This window comes from Ascaphus truei, chromosome 3 (genome assembly GCF_040206685.1).
Source record: "Ascaphus truei isolate aAscTru1 chromosome 3, aAscTru1.hap1, whole genome shotgun sequence".
NCBI classification, from domain to species: Eukaryota; Metazoa; Chordata; class Amphibia; order Anura; family Ascaphidae; genus Ascaphus; species Ascaphus truei.
The window spans coordinates 56388484-56411256 of NC_134485.1; the positions used below are offsets into that span (position 1 = coordinate 56388484).

Sequence of the window (22773 nt, forward strand, 5' to 3'; positions counted from 1 at the left end):
ATAATTATTATACATAATACACACACAATACCCATACAACCAAAGCTCATTCAGCGAGTTTGGCTAAACTCCAATAAGCGGCAGCACTGCTTGGTTTCGCTTTAACTGCCTTTGACTTGAATGGTCTTTAAAGTGGGTTTGAGCTGCAATACAGCTTGTGATACCTTTTTAGGGATCTACCATGAGAGTTGAATGCAATGGTTGAAATTACGGCTGCACTACACTTGCAGAGCATAGTGAAGCCTGGCCACCGTGTTATGGGAAAATTCAGACTTGTACGACATTCCACAGGGGTTCTTCTTGTTGCAGTAGTTGTTTTTTGAGTGTGCATTCAGAGCCAGCCACCACGCTAGCATTTGCAACAGAGAGTCAATTTGTGCATACAGCCCTAGCTCCTGAAATGTAGGAACAAAAGCTCCAGCATTTAAGTGTAACGGGTATTCCAGCACCCCCAATCGCAGATAGTGAATGTGAGGGGGAACCTATATGTTACCAGGTGTGGTGCGTATACCTGCAGGTTCACAGGAGGCCTGAGCCTCCGTTGATGGGAACCTGGGGTGCTTCTCTGGAACGTTCTCGTCGGTCAGCGCCTCCACCTATGTAGGATTCTATAGGAATGTAGAATGGCCCTAACATAGGAACCCACCCAGAAACCACATACACCAGGGTTATGGCTAAAAGGTTTACTGGACAAGCAACACAACACAATAGTATCATATATAACAGTGCAACATCATCAGTATACACAATGATATATATGCCTCCCTCTGTCACTAGCTGGCAGCTATAATCTTGCCCCTAACTGGGCTATACCTTCTTAGCCCCTACTGGGCTATACCCTTACCTGGGTGTCTTCGCAAAGGGTCTACGGGCGCCGCTTGGTCCAGCGCTGATCTGTACCTCCACGTGGGATGGGGTCCAGCCGGTCGTCCCACCGTAAGGACAGTCTCTGGATCAGCAACACAGCTTACAGGAACATGCAGCAACACTATCACTGGTCCCTGCACTAAGGAACTGCACAGGGTCTCTCCCTGCTCTAACGAACTGCACAGCTGAATGGGCACAGGGTCCTTACCTAAGGGCCTGTCCCTATGAACACCCACCCTCACTAGTGGGGAGTCAGGGCCTCAGCTCTAGCCCAGGGGATTTCTGGCATAGGGCAGAAGCTCGCAGCTCTCTGCCCCCCTCCTTCCCCCACTGTCTCCTCGGCCTAACTGACAATCCCTGTCTGCACACAACATTGTATCTTCTTTGCAGCATGAGAATCTGTCAGCCTTAGGGCTCGTTCAGGGTGCCTGCTTTGGCATATGGAGGGCGCGCGTCCGCGAGTGCGCGCGTTGCTGATGTAGGAGACGTCCGATCATCCCCTGCCGACAGCCTGGGCGTTCTGTCGTTCAGTGGGCGTGTCTTTGACGTCACATCCTAATCCTCCCGGCCACAGACAGAGAGCAGGGATGAGGTGTTGCAGCCTTGAAATCATTCTGAAGAATGATTTCATTGGCTGCCTTGGTCCCTATGACGCTGCTTTAGCTGCAGTAAACGAAATTTTCGTTTACTGAAGCTGTCGTCAGCGGCAACTCCTGGCTTCGGAGGCAGGGCAGTAGCTACCCTGACAACAAGTATTCAATTTGAATACTTTGTTGCTCACGGCAGCACGCACGGCAGCACGCCCGCCCGCCCGCCGTAACCAGCACCTTGAACGAGGCCTTAGGCCTCGTTCAGGGTGCCAGCTGCAGGACTCGGAGGGAGGGCGGGAGGGAGGCAGTGCTGCAGTTTTCTGGGCGATCTGTGTTTATCCCCCAGCAGACTTTTCAGCGTTGGGGAGGGGGCGGGGTTACAAACAGCAGGGTAAGTATCCAAGTTGCAGTCATGAAATCATTCTGAAGAATGATTTCATTGGCTGCCTAGGTCCCTGTGACGCTGCTGCAGCTCCAAAAAACAAAATTTTCGTTTATTGAAACTGTAGTCAGCTTCAACTCCTGGCTTCGGAGACAGGGCGGTTGCTACCCTGACAACCAGTATTCAAATTGAATACTTTGTTTCTCACGGCAGCACGCACAGCAGCATGCCCTCCCTCCGAAGCCAGCACCCTGAACGAGGCCTTGGGCCTCGTTCAGGGTGCCAGAGGCAGGAGTTGGAGGACGGGCGTTCGCGAGGGCGGGCGTTAGTCTGCTGGGCGATGTGTGTACATCCTCCCCAGCAGACTTTTTCAGGAGTAGAGGAGGCGGGGAGGGGGCAGGGCTACAGACCTGAGGTTAGGGATCGAAGTTGCAGTCTTGAAATCATTCTCAAGAATGATTTCATTGGCTGCCGAGGTCCCAGTGACGCTGCTGCAGCTTCAAAAAACGACTTGGGCCTCGTTCAGGGTGCAGGCTTCGGAGGGAGGGCGTGCTGACATGCGAGCTGCCGTGGGACACAATGTATTCAAATTGAATACTGGTTGTCAGGGTAGCAGCTGCACTGTTTCCGAAGTACGGAGTTGACGCTCGCTACAGTTTCAATAAACAAACCAATTAGTTTTTTGAAGCTGCAGCAGCGTCACTGGGACCTCAGCAGCCAATGAAATCATTCTTGAGAATGATTTCAAGACTGCAACTTGGATCCCTAAACTGCCGTCTGTAGCCGCCCTCCTTCCCGAACGCCCGCCCTCCAACTCCTGCCTCCGGCACCCTGAACGTGGCCTTGGGTTGTTTATTGAAACTGTAGCCAGCGTCAACTCCATACTTCGGAGACAGGGCAGCTGCTACCCTGACAACCAATATTCAATTTGAATACATTGTGTCCAACGGCAGCTCGCACGTAAGCACGCCCTCCCTCTGAAGCCAGCACCCTGAACGAGGCCTTAGTGGCTGTCTGACTGCATGTGACAGGGATCATAGGGCAGTCCCCAGAGGCTGCTGGGAATCGTAGTCCACTCAGGACCTCTTTATTAGCGCCGCGTGCGCGATCTCTACTGCACATGTCTGAAGCTGTAATGGCCGCCGCTACTCTTAACTGAGCATGTTCAACTTCCAAGAGCTCTTGCACACATGTAATGGCCACCGCTACCCTTGCCAACCTCTGCGCATTGCGCGAACACCGCGCCAACCACAACATGGCCGCCACGACTGCTCTGCTTACGCGCAAGCCTCCGCACATGCGTGAACACATTAAACATGGCGGCGTCCTGCCGCAGCTGCCACCGGGAGCCCCCGGGAACGCGCTCGCCCCCGCAGCAGCACCCACGCAAGGGGGAAAGAAACCGGCAGACAGGGAGACCGGAGGGACCCTGGCTACATAAGTATCAAATTAGCACACACCAATGGGCTTATTCAGTAACTCCCATCCATGTCAATGAAAGTTTTTGCCATGATTGGCCACTTCGGCGTGGCAGTTTGTGAATGTGTTTTTGTGTTTTCTAAATATTATTTTTCTTGGCTAACACTGTAAGTCCAGCAGTAGTATTGGTCTTGGAGAAGTGTAGATCTGTTGTAGCTTGTGATACTTTTTAGGGAACTGACATACAGTATGAGTTGAATGCAACTGATGAAATTGTACTGTGTAGAGCTTTTTCTAAAGCCTTCATGGTGAGATAAGTGCACGCTGACTGGTAGGTAATCTACACTCCCTTCTAAGAGTCGCTCCTTCAGCTGATCCTTCTCCCATGATCAATGGGGTCAATACCACACTAGAACAGAAATATAAAAGAAGCGCATGTGGGACACTATTAGTAAAAATGTGTTACTTTATATAAAAAATACACTTAACAAAACTTACATAAAAATGCATGTTCTAATAGGACACAGTTGTTAACTGAACCTCCGGTTCCAGCCGTTGTTAAGGGCACTCTCATCCACGCAAAAGGGAGGAGAGAGAGGGGGGAACACAGAGTCCAGGGAGAGTCCTATTTCCTTGTAGATCAGCTGTAGAAGCCGGTTGCGGCGTTTTCACAAGGGGGATGTTGACTCCAGACGTACAGCGTCTTACGTCATGGAACTCCAACTCAATACCTCAATACCAATACCAGGTATTGAGTTGGGGTTCCATGCCGGATGACGTAAGACGCCGTGACGACCGATGGCTGGAGTCAATGCACCCCTAGTGAGAATGCTGCGACCGGCTTCTACAGCTGGTCTTCGAGCTCTCTGTAAGGAAATAGGACTCTCCCTGGACTCTGTGTTCCCCCTCTCCTCCCTTTTGCGTGGATGAGAGTGCCCTTAACAGCGGCTGGAACCGAGGTTCAATTAACAACTGAGTCCTATTATGACGATTAGAACGTGCATTTTTATGTACGTTTTGTTAAGTGTATTTTTTATATAAAGTAACACATATTTTTACTAATAGTGTCCCTCCATGCCCTTCTTTTATATTTCTGTTCAGCTTTCTAAAGCCCACATGTCTCTTTTTTGTGTACAGCCTTACTACTACATACTCACTAACCGTGCAGTAGCCAGCCAGAATTTATCCAGGTCTTCCTTCGAATGTGGCTACTACAAATTCTGCCTGGCTAGAGCATGGTTGATATATTTTTCTAGCACTTACTTTGTATGAGTGTGTTTATTTGTGCACGTTTATCCCACTGAGAGCCTTTCTCTGCCAGGGCCCTTTTTTTGCCTGCTTGGGCCCATCTGTATTTGTGTCTGACAATACTCTTTTGTGTATGCAACTGATCCCCTTTGTGTTTACCACACGGTAAGCAAACATTTCTGGGAAACTAACATGAATACTATAGTGGTCAAAATATTGTGTCATGTATTTTTTTTTTTAATATAGATGGTCTTACTTGGTAATCACTGCTTTTAACCTTTCTTTGAATATTGTGTTTTGTCTTACTTTGACATCAATTTCAAAATCTATTTATATGGAATGTGCAACCAATGGAAAAAAAAACACTTTCTTTTTCACTTGAGCAAAAATAAATAAATACAAGTTGTTTTTATTTTTGTAATACATTTCATACTAACATGAACTATCTGTTTATTTGCAGTTGTGCTTCTCGATACTACAACAGCAATTGGAGAATTAGGATGGAAAACATATCCAGTAAATGGGGTAAGGCAAAATTTATTTTGACATCTGTTTTCAGAATAAAAAAAAATTGAAGTGAGATTTAAACATGATATTTTTGTTTAGGACACAGATAAAAAGAGCTTCTTAATTTAAAAAGTCTGTTTTTAGTAACATTACCTAAATCTATGCAAATCATAATGAATAGCACCTCAGAATATTCTTTCTACAGAACAAATGTTGACTGCCCTTGCATGCAGATCAGTAAGTCTCTAAAATGTTTATGATGGACTGAATTGGTGAAAGGTGTCTCTTTCATTTTGCTTATTGGTTAAAACCATAAAAAATGCAGGTGTAACCTTGTTTTTTTGCGTTGTTTTACTCTTTGTAGAAAATGCATGTGATATTAACACTTGTCTGTTTTGTGTTAACCTTATGAGGTTGATACTGTCGGTATTTATTATATTCGTATGCTATGTGTGACTCGCTAAAAATAAAGCTGGGAAAAAAAAGGGAAATATTTTGAATAAACAAAGCTGTTATTTTACTGCTAGTGCTTCAACTTACTTTTCCATGAGCATTCTTATAGTAACGCCGGCATCTGGCTATTCAAACTAATGCTTTTGAAACATATGGCCTATCCTTATCCTCGTGCAGCGCACATTTATCATTTTCCAAGATAATTAAGCCACACCAATCATAATAATACTAACTTTCAACATCTTGTTGGTTGTAACTTTTGGAGAGCAAACGTTACTATTCTCGATAGGAAGGCATGGGCAGGAAAGTAGCAATAATTACTGATGGTGATTGTCTTTCAAACGTTAACTGTATCATCAAGAATTAGTTAATTGCTACTTTAATTCATGTAAATTTAAAGTGACAGGTATGGCATGTATTTATTTGTGCTGTAGCCATGTTTAGATTTACAGGCAGAGTATGTGAATGATAGGCACAACATGGTGGTATAGTTACAGCAGCTTATATGTACTATTTTGCAACACTAGCTATGTACTTTGATGTTTAAAAAAACCCTGTAATTCAGGCAGATTTTCTGTCAGCACTAAGATAACTATGAACTATGAGAGGAGTGTATAAATCAATAACATGTAAGTTCTTTGAGCCAGACGGTTAATTAATAAACGATCTTGCCTTGCGTTTGTTAAAATGGATAGGCTTAAATGTGTCTCAATGCCTCCAGTTGTCTATACTGTACAGTACATAGAGTAGTTCCAGAATTAGAACATGAGCAGAAGACTTATACAAGTCTGTAAGTGTGTCCTTTGAACCTGCAATAATTGAATCCTGTGAGTTCAGGAGGGGCCGCTGCACCAGAGTGCCACAGCCCATCAGCACATAGTGATAATGTGATCGTGACGTCGCTGATGAGGAGAATGGAAGAGGAGGAGGACAGTGAATGATCTCCCCTAGAAAATGACCAGAAAGTTCATGATGTAGCTACTATGTCAGGGGCTCTGGAGGGCCAGCACTCCTAGCTACATCATGGGGCACCAGGGGAGTTAAATTAGCATCGTAACATAAAGTACAGTGTCACCACATTGTTTAAGGCACTTTAACCACTGCCTCTAATAAAGCTGCAATGGCTTCCTAAAATCTTAGTGGTTCTCACACCTGGGCCAGGCCAACATTTTGTGGTTAATAACAAACAGCATATGCATATGCAAATTAGACTCATGCATTTTGGCAATTGCCAAAACCTGTTGGGTCCAGCGGTCTTTGAGAAGAAGTTTGAGAACCACTTGGGATATTAGACACCTCGGCCTGGATACATCAACATCTGGTAAGCCAAAGATGAGGTATTATCACGGTGCCCCCCACTCCCCGCCCCCAAAAGGCGTTATTTTTATGGTGCAATACATAAATGTTGACCCCTACAAAGAACGCATTTTTTAAAGCTGCAGTCCAAGCAATATCCTACATATGTTTTTTTTTTTTTTAATTATTTAATAAATCAGTTCTGTACTAAGAGAAAATACTTGTAGCATTAAAGAAAAAGAAAAAAAGTTTTAAAGAAATATTTTAATGTTTGTAATGTAGGAAGCATTTCCAAAGTGACAGCCCCCTTCCCCTTCCCCCTCTGGCTCTTCAGCCCCGCCCTCTAGCAGTGTACCAATTGTATCTAGTAACTACCCAGTCAATCATATTCCAGGACTACATTACCCAGAATGCTGTGCAAGAACTGAAATAAATAACCCGGAGCAAGCGATCGATTACAGGAGAATGGATCGATCTACAGTTTAGCTAATCACTTGTCAGTGTGCAGATTGTATTGATGCACATATTGAATGGGGGAAAATAATAATATATATATATATATATATATATATATATATTTTTTTTTTTTTTAAACGACAGCTTGAACTGCAACTTTAAAATGACTAAATACCGCCGTTGTAGTCATTTTGATGACATACACCAAGTCCAAATATTTATTGGAGCTGCAGAAACACCATTAAATAATGTTTTTTCTATCACCTAGTCCAGGCTCACGTTAGCCCTATCTTGTCTATGTATATAATGGCCATTATATACATAGGCGACATACGGTTAACCAACAGGGAATACTGTAGGTGATAAAAACAAAACACATTAACCCATAGTACATATTAACCCATTACTAGCCCAAGTGGTAGCTGACCACTAAGGGCTACAAAGGGGTAAAATATTAACATTAAACTACACTAAAAAGTCACTAACAATTTAAACATACAAAAATCGCTCTACCTACATAGAACATGAATACACCGTGATTAAAAAGGCTAATGGCCAATAGCCCTCTTGGCTAATAGGACTTTTGGCCATTCAAAAAAATACAAAGACATGTATTTAAAAAAAATAAATATATATATATATATATATATATATATATATATATATAGTGTTTGACAAATCACCCAAAAATCTACTCGCCCAACCAAAAAATCTACTCGCCACCTAGTCCCGCCCCCCAACTCCGTCCCTATTTTTAAATGTAACATATATAAATAAAATACATTTAATAAATTCCTAGTCAGAACATTCGTTTTTGACATAAATGTATTTATTGTATTACATTATACTACAATTAGTCCTTGTTAAGTGTGTGTGTGTGTAAATGTTGGATCTAGAAATAAAAGCCAGATGTGAATGACTAGTTTCCTGAACCCCTTAACCAGTGTCTGGATGTCCCCGCTTCACAATATCTAAAGCAGCAATCTCGCCTGTGTTCTTACCTGATCCGCAGTCCCTCAATGTCCAGGTACCCTCATTCCCGCAATGTTATACATTGGAGGGGATGTGTTCCCTACCTGTCTTCTGGGTTAGGGGGGGTTCCGATGTCTTCCGTGTGAAGCTTGAGTCAGATCTGGAAGACAGCAGTATAGGTTATTTCGGTGTAGTATAGGGCAGTTAAGATATATAGGGTAAATAAGAGATCGAGTGTGAGAGAGTGTGGGTGACAGAGAGAGAGAGTGGGGGTGAGAGAGAGAGTGGGGGTGAGAGAGAGAGTGGGAGTGAGAGAGAGAGTGGGGGTGAGAGAGAGAGTGGGGGTGAGAGAGAGAGAGTGGGGGTGAGAGAGAGAGAGTGGGGGTGAGAGAGAGAGAGAGTGGGGGTGAGAGAGAGAGAGAGTGGGGGTGAGAGAGAGAGAGAGTGGGGGTGAGAGAGAGAGAGTGGGGGTGAGAGAGAGAGAGTGGGGGTGAGAGAGAGAGAGAGTGGGGGTGAGGAGAGAGAGAGTGAGGGTGAGAGAGAGAGAGAGTGGGGGTGAGAGAGAGAGAGAGTGGGGGTGAGAGAGAGAGAGAGTGGGGGTGAGAGAGAGAGAGAGTGGGGGTGAGAGAGAGAGAGAGTGGGGGTGAGAGAGAGAGAGAGTGGGGGTGAGAGAGAGAGAGTGGGGGTGAGAGAGAGAGAGAGTGGGGGTGAGAGAGAGAGAGAGTGGGGGTGAGAGAGAGAGTGGGGGTGAGGAGAGCGTGTGGGGGAGAGAGAGCGTGTGGGGGAGAGAGAGCGTGTGGGGGAGAGAGAGCGTGTGGGGGAGAGAGAGCGTGTGGGGGAGAGAGAGCGTGTGGGGGAGAGAGAGCGTGGGGGAGAGAGAGCGTGTGGGGGAGAGAGCGTGTGGGGGAGAGAGAGCGTGGGGGAGAGAGAGCGTGGGGGAGAGAGAGAGTGTGGGGGAGAGAGAGAGAGTATGGGGGAAAGAGAGAGAATATGGGGAAGAGAGAGAATGGGGGGGAGAGAGAGAGAGGGAGAGTGTTGGGGAGAGAGAGAGGGAGAGTGTGGGGGAGAGAGGGAGAGTGTGGGGGAGAGAGTGGGGGAGAGAGAGGGAGAGTGTGGGGGAGAGAGGGAGAGTGTGGGAGAGGGAGAGTGGGGGAGAGAGAGAGAGCGGGAGAGTGTGGGGGTGAGAGAGAGGGAGAGTGTGGGGGGAGAGAGGGAGAGTGTGGGGGGGAGAGAGAGGGGGAGAGAGAGAGAGGGAGAGTGTGGGGGAGAGAGAGAGAGGGAGAGTGTGGGGGAGAGAGAGAGAGAGGGAGAGTGTGGGGGAGGAGACAGAGGGGGGAGACACAGAGGGTGGGTGATACACAGAGAGAGAGGGAGACTGACTGGCTGGGTGGGTGACTGACTGACTGGGTGGGTGACTGACTGGCTGGCTGGGTGACTGACTGGTTGGGTGACTGACTGGTTGGGTGACTGACTGGCTGGCGGGGTGACTGGCGGGGGGGTGACTGGCTGGGGGGGGTTGACTGGCTGGGGGGGTGACTGGCTGGGGGGTTGACTGGCTGGGGGGTTGACTGGCTGGGGGGTTGACTGGCTGGGGGGGTGACTGGCTGGGGGGATGACTGGCTAGGGGGTTTATGGCTGGGGGGTGACTGACTAAGGGGGGGGTGAGTGACTGAGGGGGGGGGTGAGTGACTGAGGGGGGGGTGAGTGACTGAGGGGGGGGTGAGTGACTGAGGGGGGGGTGAGTGACTGAGGGGGGGTGAGTGACTGTGGGGGGGTGAGTGACTGAGGGGGGGTGAGTGACTGAGGGGGGGTGAGTGACTGAGGGGGGGTGAGTGACTGAGGGGGGATGAGTGACTGAGGGGGTGAGTGACTGAGGGGGGTGAGTGACTGAGGGGGGGGGTGACTGACTGAGGGGGGGGGGGTGACTGACTGAGGGGGGGGGTGACTGACACTGACTGAGGGGGGGGGGTGACTGACTGAGGGGGGGGTGACTGACTGAGGGGGGGGGTGACTGACTGAGGGGGGGGGTGACTGACTGAGGGGGGGGTGACTGACTGAGGGGGGGGGTGACTGACCGAGGGGGGGGTGACTGACCGGGGGGGGGGTGACTGACTGGGGGGGGTGACTGACTGGGGGGGGTGACTGACTGAGGGGGGGGTGACTGACTGGGGGGGTACCTCTGGTGTCACACACATTCTCCCACACACACACACACCCATTCTCCCATATATACACACATACACATTCTCCCACACACACACCCATTCTCCCATATACACACACACACACACACACACACACACACACACTACACACACTACACACACGGGGGGGGAAAGGCCGCGACCAACACCACCAACCACGCTCCTCCCCCACCCACCCGCGCCCATCTCCCGCTCGTGGGGGGGGGGCAGGCCGACCCCCCCCCCCCCTATACTTCACGCGGGAGTAGTGGAAGCTTTGGGGTGTAGGCAGGGTGGGGGGGAGTCACGTAACGAGGTGTCCCCCAGCGGGCGCCACTGCCCTGCTCCCCTCGCCGGCATTTCCCGCAGTTTTGCTGCGGAGGTTTGCCAGCATCTCCCCCACCCTGCGGCGGCATGAAGCTAGTTGTCGGGCGGGCAGACGGGCATCCCCCCCCATACCTCCCCCCATACCTCACCTCATGCAGACCGGCATCCCCTACCACACACACCTCACCTCATGCGCCGTCATGAAGATAGCTGGGCTGTGTAATCTTTGGGGAGGTGGCAGGGTAGGAGGCACGTGGTGAGGCCCCCCCCCTGTATGCCAACCTGGCTGCAGCAGTCGGGCAGCGATCGGTGGACAGGAGGGGAAGGGGACAGGAGGAGGGGAGGGGAAGGGGACAGGGGGAGGGGAGGGGGACAGGAGGAGGGGAGGGGGACAGGAGGAGGGGGAGGGGACAGGAGGGGAAGCGGACAGGAGGAGGGGAAGAGGACAGGAGGAGGGAGAGCTAACGCAAAGGCGCGGCAGAGGGCCGCGGGTTGTGGGGACCGCACGGGTTGTCTTGCAGGAGGCAGGGAAGGAGCAGAGGGGCCGCAGCATGGAGAGTACTTACCCTCCAACAGATCCCCTGGCAGAGAAAGAATGGCCGCTCGTTGGGGGCGGGCTCATATAGAGCCTGGCCGCGCGCCAATCAGCTGTCAGGTAGGGGGAGTTTTTTTTTTTCAGCGCGAGCATGGGAAATTTCACCGCGAGCAGGGAAATTTAAAAAAACAACCACGTGTGCTGCTTGGGCCAATGTTTACTCGCCCGGGGGTTAAATCCACCCGCCCCGGGCGTGTAAATGTATAGGATTGTCGAACAGGGTGTATATATATATATATATATATATATATATATATATATATATATATATATATATATATATATATATATATATATATATATATATGCGCCGACGAGTATTCTAAAACTTGCCTTAAACTTGCCTTGGAAAATCTGGGGCTATCACCAACAAGACCCGGGTACATGCTGGGTACATGCTGCAACATTTCAGTGACATTTCTGCAGAGACTAATGGCCCATCTGATTAACACAGCAAGGGTCCCTGGCAGTCCCATTCAGTTTGAATGGGACTGCCAGGGACCCCCACAGTTAATCCGATGGGTCATTAGTCTGTCTGCAGAAATGTCACTGAAATGTTGCATCATGCACCTGGGTCTTGCTGGTGATTGCCCCAGATTTGTTTTAGAATACTCGTCGGCACTACAGTATATATATAATAATTCAAATATACATTACAAATAATAAACTAATTTAAAACATAAACCCATTGATTGTCACTGTGGTTACTTAGGCCCTCTCAATGGGTGCTTGGATAGCCACATTGGCAATCAGTGATGACCTGCAATAAAAATGGAGCTACTTACCCCACCCTGGATGAAGGCCGTCCTCATCTTCAGGGCTGAAAATAAGCCATAAAGCAATCTAAGGCCTGATTTGCCTTTGATAGAAAGAACCCTATAATAGAAATATCAGTAATACGATCACAGTGCAGGAATTAATGCATTAAGGATCACGTTAATTACCGACCATGGGTAAAATATCGCACCCTGTAAATTATTAACACAATCTTGATGACTTCTGTCATAAAATTGCGGTACTAAAACCCGGTATTTTATTTTGTACCGGACAGAATATTAACTAAATTTTAACAGAGTTTGATGTACTGTACTGTGCAGTATCTTGGCCTTAGATTCATTATTTGTTAAAGGAGCATTTCATTCAAAATCCTACATGTGTTTAAAAAAATAAACAAATAATAATTTTAAATAAATCATTTTGGTAGTATTACTGTAGATAAAACTTACAGCATTTTCACCTGTCTGACTTTTTACACCATTTTAATGATTTTTAACGTGCAGTATTAAGCTTGGGTGACCTGGGAAGCCGGATCTTCCCCGATTGATTGTGGGAGAACGGAGTGATCGGCAGGTTCGATATAATGGATGTAATTGCATTGCCGTAAAGGCAACAAATTGCTGCATTTATTAAATCTAAACAAACATGGAAACAAAATCGGGTAAAAAGAAATGCCTCTTTAAAGTGTATATAGCTTTTAATGCAACCAAAATAACATTTATCGAGTTTACAAACAAAACTACTGTTCTACTGATGTTGCAGCACAGCATCAAAAGGTTTTTACTTTGATTAGACTGTATTGAGAGGCGAACACTGTGAGAGCTCTCCAAAGCAATTTGTGTCAATTGCAGTTGTGGAGCCTCAATTGTCTTTGTATCTTGTAAGAAATATAGGAACCTATAGAGCGCTGATTTAAGCAAAAGCATAATACCTTATACTGCATGTGCTTTCATATTTGTTACTAAAATGAAATGGCGGTCTTAATTACTCCATTAAAGCTATGTAATGTAACTGCAAACGGTTATGGTAAAGTATCTTACATTTCACAGTTACATGTAAATCCTGCTATGCTTGAACTATATAAGAGATTAGGATACAGTACGACAAACGGAGTCTCAAATTGAGAAAGACTCGGAAAGGGTTCTGCATTGAAAAGCTAAACGTGAGCATGTCCTGTATATTGATATAGCAAGGTTGCTTGTTTATTGACAATTCATGTAGTGAAACATTCTTACTAAATAAACACACTTCCATGGCTGTATTGTTCTTCCATTTCAAGCTGGTTTGTATTGTTAATGCGTTATTGTTATACTTCTTGTTTTAGCAAAATACTGTAAGCATCTGCTTTGAAGTTTGAGTTCCAAAATGTATGTGGGGGAGAGTTTGTATTTAAATGTATCCATCGATTTTGCTTAATTTAAATATTTCTGGACCCAGAACTCTTAAGAATCTCTTTTTACTCATTAATATATCCTGATTGCCTGAAAGGCATCAGGTCTGGTGCAGATTAAAAAAGATTAAAATACTGGAGGAGATTCCGGCACCCCATTCCAGGGCCTGTAACTCGGAAAACAGGGGGGTCCCTGAGGCTGAAATTAATGCGGTTCATCTCAGGAGAACCCCTGCTCCCGCACACTATTAATAAAAATTATATTAAAGCAGTTTCTTTACCATAGCAGATAGCCGCTATGGTAACAAATTAGTTAAAAAAAATTATTTGGGTTTTAATACCTGCTTCCCGAGATAAAGGCCCCGTTATGGGATGCCGGTATCTCCTATGCATTTAAATGTCCCGCGTCACGTGACCATTAGAATAAAATGCCTAGAGATACCGGAACCCCATAACGGGGCCTGTATCTCGGGAAGTATGGGGTCCCCGGACCTCAAATCAACAAGGTTCTGCTCTGGAGACCCACTGCTAAAATACACTAGTATTACATTTTATATTAAACATGTTTGATCTCTGATCTAACTGGCAATTTAAACAGCCCAGTGATTTTTTCCCCCCGCCGCTTAGTGCATAGGCCCCTGTATCTTCTTCCTTTTTGTTTTTTTATTTTTTAGTCAACTCTAAACTGGTTGGTAGTAATAAAACTGGAGATTTTCTAGAACATGATTTCTGTCTTCATTTGAGTGCTGGGGAACATTGGATACACAGAAAAAACAACCATTGCAAAAATATAATAAAAAATGCTAAAGGAATGTCACTAGACCCCAGTGGGATCTGGTTTGGAAGCTGGTGTTAATCCCCAGAATTTTAAAGGAGTGATTCTCTTCTTTTTGATTTTAAGGGGGACATCCACTCTCTCCCCCCAAGCCACTGGAGATGTGTGGGCTCCTGTTTGCATCTCCCTCCATTGCCCTTGGAATGCTGCTGGACCCCAGATAGGTAGTGGGATTCATGGAGATGAGATCCCACTGTATTTAAAAAAAGGGTTTTTAGCAATCTCTGAGCCCCACATATCCTAGGACAAGCTCACGAAAAGAGCCCTCCTTGCATGGAGCCGCTAGGAAAAGTGATAGACCCCAAGGAAGGCTATTAGGGAGTCACCAACAATGATAAAAGGGGGTGCTATCCCCTGGGGATCTTGGTCACCCCCTCCTAATGTTATGTTTGTTTGCATAAAGACCCTCCAACACTTCACATTTGTATTATGGGTAACCCCATTAAAAAGGGTTAATAGTTGGTAACACTCAGTGCCGGATTAGTTATATTGGTAGGGTGACCAGATTTTGAAAATGAAAAACCGGGACATATATTATTATTATTTATTATTTTTTATTTTTTTTTTTTTACATAACAGTTTATTTATTGTAGTACACTTATACTTACGACCATTAGTCTTTGTTACATAGTTGTGTGTGTTGACCTCACTAATCGAACAAAAAAAAACCCAGATGTGAATGATTCTGAACCCCTTAACCAGTGTCTGGATGCCCCCCTCTTCACAATTTCTAACGCAGCTGGGAACTTACCTGATCCGCAGTCCCTCAAGGTACTATACTGGAAGGGAAGGTGTTCCATACCTGTCTTTCGAGGTCTCCCGTGTGAAACTTGAGTCAGATCTGGAAGAAAGAAGGGTAGGTTACTTCAGTGTAGGTATACGGCAGTTAAAATAAGACAGGGAGGGTGAGAGACAGAGAGAGAGAGGGTGAGAGACAGAGAGAGAGAGGGTGAGAGACAGAGAGAGAGAGGGTGAGAGACAGAGAGAGAGGGTGAGAGAGGGTGAGAGAGGGTGAGAGAGACAGAGAGAGACAGAGAGAGACAGAGAGAGACAGAGACAGACAGAGACAGACAGAGACAGACAGAGAGAGACAGAGAGAGACAGAGAGAGACAGAGAGAGACAGAGAGAGAGAGGGTGAGAGAGACAGAGAGAGAGAGGGTGAGAGAGACAGAGGGTGAGAGAGAGAGGGTGAGAGAGACAGAGACAGAGAGGGTGAGAGAGACAGAGAGGGTGAGAGAGAGAGGGTGAGAGAGACAGAGAGTGGGTGAGAGAGACAGAGAGTGGGTGAGGAGAGACAGAGAGTGAGAGAGACAGAGGGTGAGAGAGACAGAGGGTGAGAGAGACAGAGGGTGAGAGAGACAGAGGGTGAGAGAGACAGAGGGTGAGAGAGACAGAGGGTGAGAGAGACAGAGGGTGAGAGAGAGAGGGTGAGAGAGAGAGAGGGTGACAGAGAGAGAGGGTGACAGAGAGAGAGGGTGACAGAGAGAGAGAGAGCGTGACAGAGAGAGAGAGCGTGACAGAGAGAGAGCGGACAGAGAGAGAGAGCGTGACAGAGAGAGAGAGCGTGACACAGAGAGAGAGAGAGGGTGACACAGAGAGAGAGAGAGGGTGACACAGAGAGAGAGAGAGGGTGACACAGAGAGAGAGAGAGGGTGACACAGAGAGAGAGAGAGGGTGACACAGAGAGAGAGAGAGAGGGTGACACAGAGAGAGAGAGAGGGTGACACAGAGAGAGAGAGGGTGACACAGAGAGAGAGAGAGGGTGACACAGAGAGAGAGAGAAGGTGACACACAGAGAGAGAGAGGGTGACACAGAGAGAGAGAGAGAGGGTGACACAGAGAGAGAGAGGGTGACACAGAGAGAGAGAGAGGGTGACACAGAGAGAGAGAGAAGGTGACACAGAGAGAGAGAGAGAGAGAGAGAGAGAGAGAGAGAGAGAGAGAGAGGATGACACAGACAGAGAGAGGGTGACAGAGACAGAGAGAGGGTGACAGAGAGAGAGAGGGTGACAGAGAGAGAGAGGCAGACAGAGAGAGGGTGAGAGAGGGTGAGAGAGACAGAGAGAGGGTGAGAGAGACAGAGAGAGGGTGAGAGAGACAGAGAGAGGGTGAGAGAGACAGAGAGAGGGTGAGAGAGACAGAGAGAGGGTGAGAGAGACAGAGAGAGGGTGAGAGAGACAGAGAGAGGGTGAGAGAGACAGAGGGTGACAGAGAGAGAGAGGGTGACAGAGAGAGAGAGAGAGGGTGACAGAGAGAGAGACAGAGAGGGTGACAGAGAGAGAGAGAGAGTGGTGACAGAGAGAGAGAGAGAGCGGTGACAGAGAGAGAGAGAGAGCGTGACAGAGAGAGAGAGAGCGTTGACAGAGAGAGAGAGAGCGTGACAGAGAGAGAGAGCGTGACAGAGAGAGAGAGCGTGACAGAGAGAGAGAGCGTGACAGAGAGAGAGGAGCGTGACAGAAGAGAGAGCGCGTGACACAGAGAGAGAGCGTGACACAGAGAGAGAGCGTGACACAGAGAGAGAGGGTGACACAGAGAGAGAGAGAGGGTGACACAGAAGAGAGAGAGAGAGAGAGAGAGAGAGAGGAGTGACACAGAGAGAGAGAGAGGGTGACACAGAGAGAGAGAGAGAGGGTGACACAGAGAGAGAGAGAGAGGGGGGTGACACAGAGAGAGAGAGAGGGGGTGACACAGAGAGAGAGAGGGGGTGACACAGAGAGAGAGAGAGGGTGACAGAGAGAGAGAGAGAGGGTGACAGAGAGAGAGAGAGAGAGGGTGACACAGAGAGAGAGAGAGGGTGACACAGAGAGAGAGAGAGGATGACACAGAGAGAGAGAGAGAGGATGACACAGAGATAGAGAGGGTGAGAGAGAGAGGGTGTGACAGAGAGAGAGAGGGTGACACAGAGAGAGAGAGAGGGTGACAGAGGGTGAGAGAGACAGAGGGTGAGAGAGACAGAGACAGAGACAGAGAGAGAGGGACAGAGAGGAAGAGGGACAGAGAGGGAGAGGGACAGAGAGGGTGAGGGTGAGAGGGTGAGAGGGTGAGGAGAGAGGGTGAGACAGACACGGGTACACACACACACACACTGGCACACACACACACACACACACACACACACTGGTACACACACACACACTGGTACACACACACACACACACACACACACACTGGTACACACACACACACTGGTACACACACACACACTGGTACACACACACTGGTACACACACACACACACTGGTACACACACACACTGGTACACACACACACTGGTACACACACACACACTGGTACACACACACACACTGGTACACACACACACACACACACTGGTACACACACACACACACACACTGGTACACACACACACACACACACACACACTGGTACACACACTGGTACACACACACTGGTACACACACATACTGGTACACACACACACACTGGTACACACACACTGGTACACACACACTGGTACACTGGTGCACACACACACACACACACACACACACACACACACACACACACACACACACACTGGTACACACACACACACTGGTACACACACACACTGGTACACACACACACTGGTACACACACACACTGGTACACACACACACACACTGGTACACACACACACTGGTACACACACACACACACACACACACACACACACTGGTACACACACACACTGGTATACACACACACTGGTACACACACACACACACTGGTACACACACACACACAGACACTGGTACACACACACAGACACTGGTACACACACACAGACACTGGTACACACACACACACACAGACACTGGTACACTGGTACACAAACACTGGTACACACACAGACTGGAGTACAGAGGCAGCCACGAGCAGGTGGCTCTCCGCCTCCCCCTGCACCCACCCCCGCGTCCATCTCCCGCACCTAGGGGGGGGGGGGATAGGAGCGCCGGGACACAAAGGTAAACTGCCGCCGCCCCCCCTCCCCTGGAGGGCAGCCACGGGTTCCCGGGGCAGAATGGGGGAACGCCGCGCAGCCACCACTGCCAGCCCCCGCGCCCATCTCCCGAACCAAGGGGACAGGGGGGGGGGGAGGGAGCGCCAGAACAGGAGGCAAAGGATAAAAAACCCACCTCCTATCCCCCCGGGCGGGCAGAGGGGGGGAGACACCGCCAAAAACCCACCTCCTATCCCCCCGGGCGGGCAGAGGGGGGGAGACACCGCCAAAAACCCACCTCCTATCCCCCCGGGCGGGCAGAGGGGGGGAGACACCGCGCAGAAGAGCCAGGAGCCGCGGGCAGAGACACACCACGTGTGCTCTGCCGCAGGAAGCGGAAGCCCCGCCCCCAGGCACCCTTCCTTCCATTCATTCCACATGCCGGTCCTTGGTGAAGGATGATGCCGGGGGGCGGGGCTTAATGCCGGGACGCTGGGGATTGGCCAACAAGGTAGGAAACTGCCGGGGGGGGGGGGGGGGGGAGGCATTAAAAAAAAAAATACCAGCCGGGCTGCTGCAGTCTCCTCCTCCGCGCCGCCGCCGCAGACTCGCGCACAGCGCACAGTGCACCGCAGCTTACTCGCGCACCGCCGGCGACAAAAAAAATAAAAATGGGGACACATTGAGGAAAATCCGGGACATTTCCGGTACACACAGAAAATCGGTACAGCTCCCGAAAAACCGGGACTGTACCGGCAAAAGGGGGACGGGTGGTCACCCTATATATTGGATATGTAAACTGGATAGTTCTGCATGAGGTGGGCCCCCAGTATATGTATAACATATTCTAGGAGAACATTCACATTTTTTCACTTTAAACAAAAAATGTGTGTGCTTTTCTTTATAATATATCTTGTCAGGAGGACTTAAAATGTGCTACCTTGTAAACTGAACTGAATTATGAGTCATACGTTTTTCTTTATGCAAGCTGTCATGCACAAGGTAATTAAGCCGAAAGATTTAAATGTATAAACTCTTGCAGCAGATGATATAGGTATGTGAACTCCTCATTACCATACTTTACACTTTTTTTTCTGTGGCGTATTTTCTTGATTTTGACAGCTCAAATTGATTAGCGCTAATTGAAAAACGTATTGCAAATCAGGGTAAATCTAGTCCAAGATACTATACAAAACATATAAGCAGGATAAAAAAAAAAAAAATATGTATTGTAGTGAAGTCTGCAAACATTAAAATATGCTCTCCATAGATTTAAAGATTGCACGTTAATAAAACAAAGTAACGGCTGTGACAATGCAATAGGATGTATTTTTAAGGTCCAATTATATGTAGGAACAAGTTGAGCAAATGACATTATTTTATAAGTTCAGTAGATTACAGGGACGTTCCCCTTGCCTTGCGAGTTCTGCACACATCCTCTCCATAGCCGCGAGATTCCAGCAGACTAATGGCCCATCGGATTAACACAGCAGGGGTCCCTCTGTTTTAATGGTACTCGCACGGTGTGAGGGGGTGATGAGAGTGGGGGGAGCAATGAGGTGGTGATATGAGAGTTGGAAGGTGGAATAGTAAAGGGGTAATGTGAGAGTGGGCGGGGGCCACAGGAATCAATCATAGGCTGCCTATTGAGCCTCTTCTCTTCTGCCATGCAGCCTCTGCTTTCTATGACTCTGCCGCCCATGTGCTCCCCCTGCTCGGTTGCTATGCTTTCTCCGTTCTGCCTGTAGCCCGCTTCCCGTCTGCTCTAACAACAAACCGGGTTCTCTCACTCTAAACACCAATGTATTCAGCACTTTAATAGATATATACATGTATGTTGTGTACAATGATTGCCTTGTACCCCCTCCAACCCCCCCAATTAAATTTCGGGGGGAGGGAAATTGCCACGACCCTGATACAATCCCCTCTCTCCCTCACACGCATTCTCCCCCTCCTCCCTCTTATTCTCTCTCACCCTCACTCTACACCCCTCCCTCTTTTTTTACCCCTCCCTCTCACTATTTCCCTCCTCCATCTCCTCTCGCTCTCTCAACCCCCCTACCTCTCACTCTCTCATTCCTCTCATCCTCTCTTCTCCCTCTCAATTATTCTCTCTTCCCCCTCCCTCTCATTCTCACTCCTCCCCCCCTCTCATTCTCTCTCCCAGCCCTTCCTCTCTCTCCCACACCCTCCCTCTCCCACCTCCTCCTTCTCTCTCCTACCCCTCCCTCTTTCTCTAATTCTCTCTCAGATCCTCCCTCCCTCTCTCTCATTCTCTTTCCTACCACCTCCCCCTCTCTCTCATTCTCTCTCACACCCCCTCCCTCTCTTTCCCACCCCTCCTGCTTTCTCTCATTCTCTCTCCCACCCCCTCCCTCTCTCTCATCCCCTCCCTCTCACGCTCTTTTCCACCCTCTCCCACTCTCTCTCTCTCTCTCTCTCTCTCTCATCCCCTGCCCCTCTTTCTCTTTTCCATCCCTCCCTCTCTCTCTCTCTCTCTCTCTCTCTCTCTCTCTCTCTCTCTCTCTCTCTCATTCTCTCTCCCTCTCTCATTCTCTCTCCCACTGTCCTTTCTCTCATTCTCTCCCACCACTTCCCTCAAATTCTCTTACACCCTCCTCCCTCGCTCTCACCCCTCCATCTCATTCTCCCTCCCCCTCCCTTTCATTTCCCCCTCCCTCCCCATTCTTTCTGCCACCTCCTCCCTCTCATTCTGTCTCCCACCCCCATCCCTCTCATTCTCCCACCCCACCCCCTCTCATTCTCCCACCCCCATCCCTCTCATTCTCCCACCCCACCCTCTCTCATTCTGTCTCCCCCCATCCTCTCATTCTCTCTCCCCCTTTCCCTCTCATTCTCTTGCCCTCTTTCCCTCTCATTCTCTTGCCCCCTTTCCCTCTCATTCTCTCGCACCCTTTCCCTCTCATTCTCTTGCCCCCTTTCCCTCTCATTCTCTCGCCCCCTTTCCCTCTCATTCTCTCGCCCCCTTTCTCTCTTTCTCCCTCCCCCTCCCTTTCATTCCCCCATCCCTCCCATTCTTTCTCCCACCGTCTCCCTCTCATTCTCTCTCCCCCTCCTCCCTCTCATTCTCTCTCTGCCCCCCCCCCCCCACTCCCCCCTCTCATTCTCTCTCTGCCCCCCCCCCCCACTCCCCCCTCTCATTCTCACTCACATGGTTGGATGAAACTGTCCAGCCCCCTATCAACTGTTATGCTTTCTTCCTGCTCAGGGAAATCCTGCTGCCCCAGTTTAGGAAACACTGCAGCAAGCTAGGTGGCAAATGTGCCGCCCTCCAAAATGTTGCCGCCCTAGGTGGCTGCCTAGTTTTTAACTGCCCCTGTTTGCATACAGATGTAGCAGGTGTTGTTGCACCCACTTGTGCACTCCCGCGGGTGAAACAGCGTGTTAGCCCTGCCCCCTTTTCGTGCACGGTTGATTCAAGACAATGGCAGCTTCTCCCACTGGTACATTGTATATGCCCACAGCAATGTGCCAGCGAGTGCAATAAAGCCTGCTACAGCTGTTTGTACTGCACTGAATACACGGTCATGATAAATGATATATGTGTATAATGTTATTTTTGTCTTCTGTTGGAAATATGCTCAGCATTTACTGTTATCATGCTGATTGCAATGCAACCTATTTTGAAGCACTTGAATTCTAATGTAAGCATAATTTTGTAGATCACTTTCTGATTAAGCGTTCAAGGTCTCCAGCTGTGTCTCTTTTTTTTTCTTCTAGAAGGGGTGAGAGGAAGACTGAGTATCTTGCATTATAATTTATAGCAATATCTCCAGATACTATATCTATAGCAGATTTGTGAACTTGCATAAGGCTGATTGTGAACTGCATGGTTAAGAGTTTCTTCTTGCCTTGTTTTGCTGTACAAAATGATTTTACTCTTAGAATGAAGGATGAATTGGCACAGATCCTATTGTACTTAGCCCAAAGCATATTTATTATGCAGTATATACCGTTATTACATCCATTACTACACAAGAATAGTTGTGTTCAAATAATTCCATTATGTTAGTGAAATATTTCAGATTATGTCTCCAGCGGGGATAAACAAAAATGATTTATGTTATATTTCACCTAAGCTTTTTTCATTCAAATTAGCAACATAATAGCTTTTCGCCAACATGTTTTTCACAGAACTACACATTTTTCTTAAAGCTACTGAGTGTAATCTGCGTAGAGAAAATCACAGATAAACGTCAACCTACTGTACTTGTTTCTTTTCTGCATTATAAATATTTTGGTGAGGTACAGTATGTAACTTTATGAGGAATTTGCAAGTTCATTACTAAATTGTCTTCAACTCATGGTGGTTTTGTTATCTGTTTACTACAGTAAATTGCATATTCAGATTACGAAATGATGAGTACTGGCTCTTAACCTAACTAAGACCACCCAATTAGTTATTGGTGAGAGCTGGGCAAAATAGATGTAAATAGCTTGTTCAAAATGCCTCTGGTGTCAATTTTAAAATGCCTTCATCCATAAGTTTACTGTTGTTTATATATGCTTAT

The 22773-nt window shown here is 47.9% G+C and overlaps 1 protein-coding gene across 5 annotated transcripts in view; it reads left to right on the forward strand.

The window, feature by feature from the left end:
- Nucleotides 1–22773, forward strand: part of EPHA6 (EPH receptor A6) — an 833380-nt gene that overhangs the window by 42658 nt on the left and 767949 nt on the right. For all 5 annotated transcript variants that reach the window (XM_075594038.1, XM_075594040.1, XM_075594039.1 and 2 more), the window contains exon 2: nt 4967–5031. In XM_075594038.1, coding sequence (XP_075450153.1) covers nt 4967–5031 — 65 coding nt within the window. The remainder of the gene's footprint in view (nt 1–4966; nt 5032–22773) is intronic.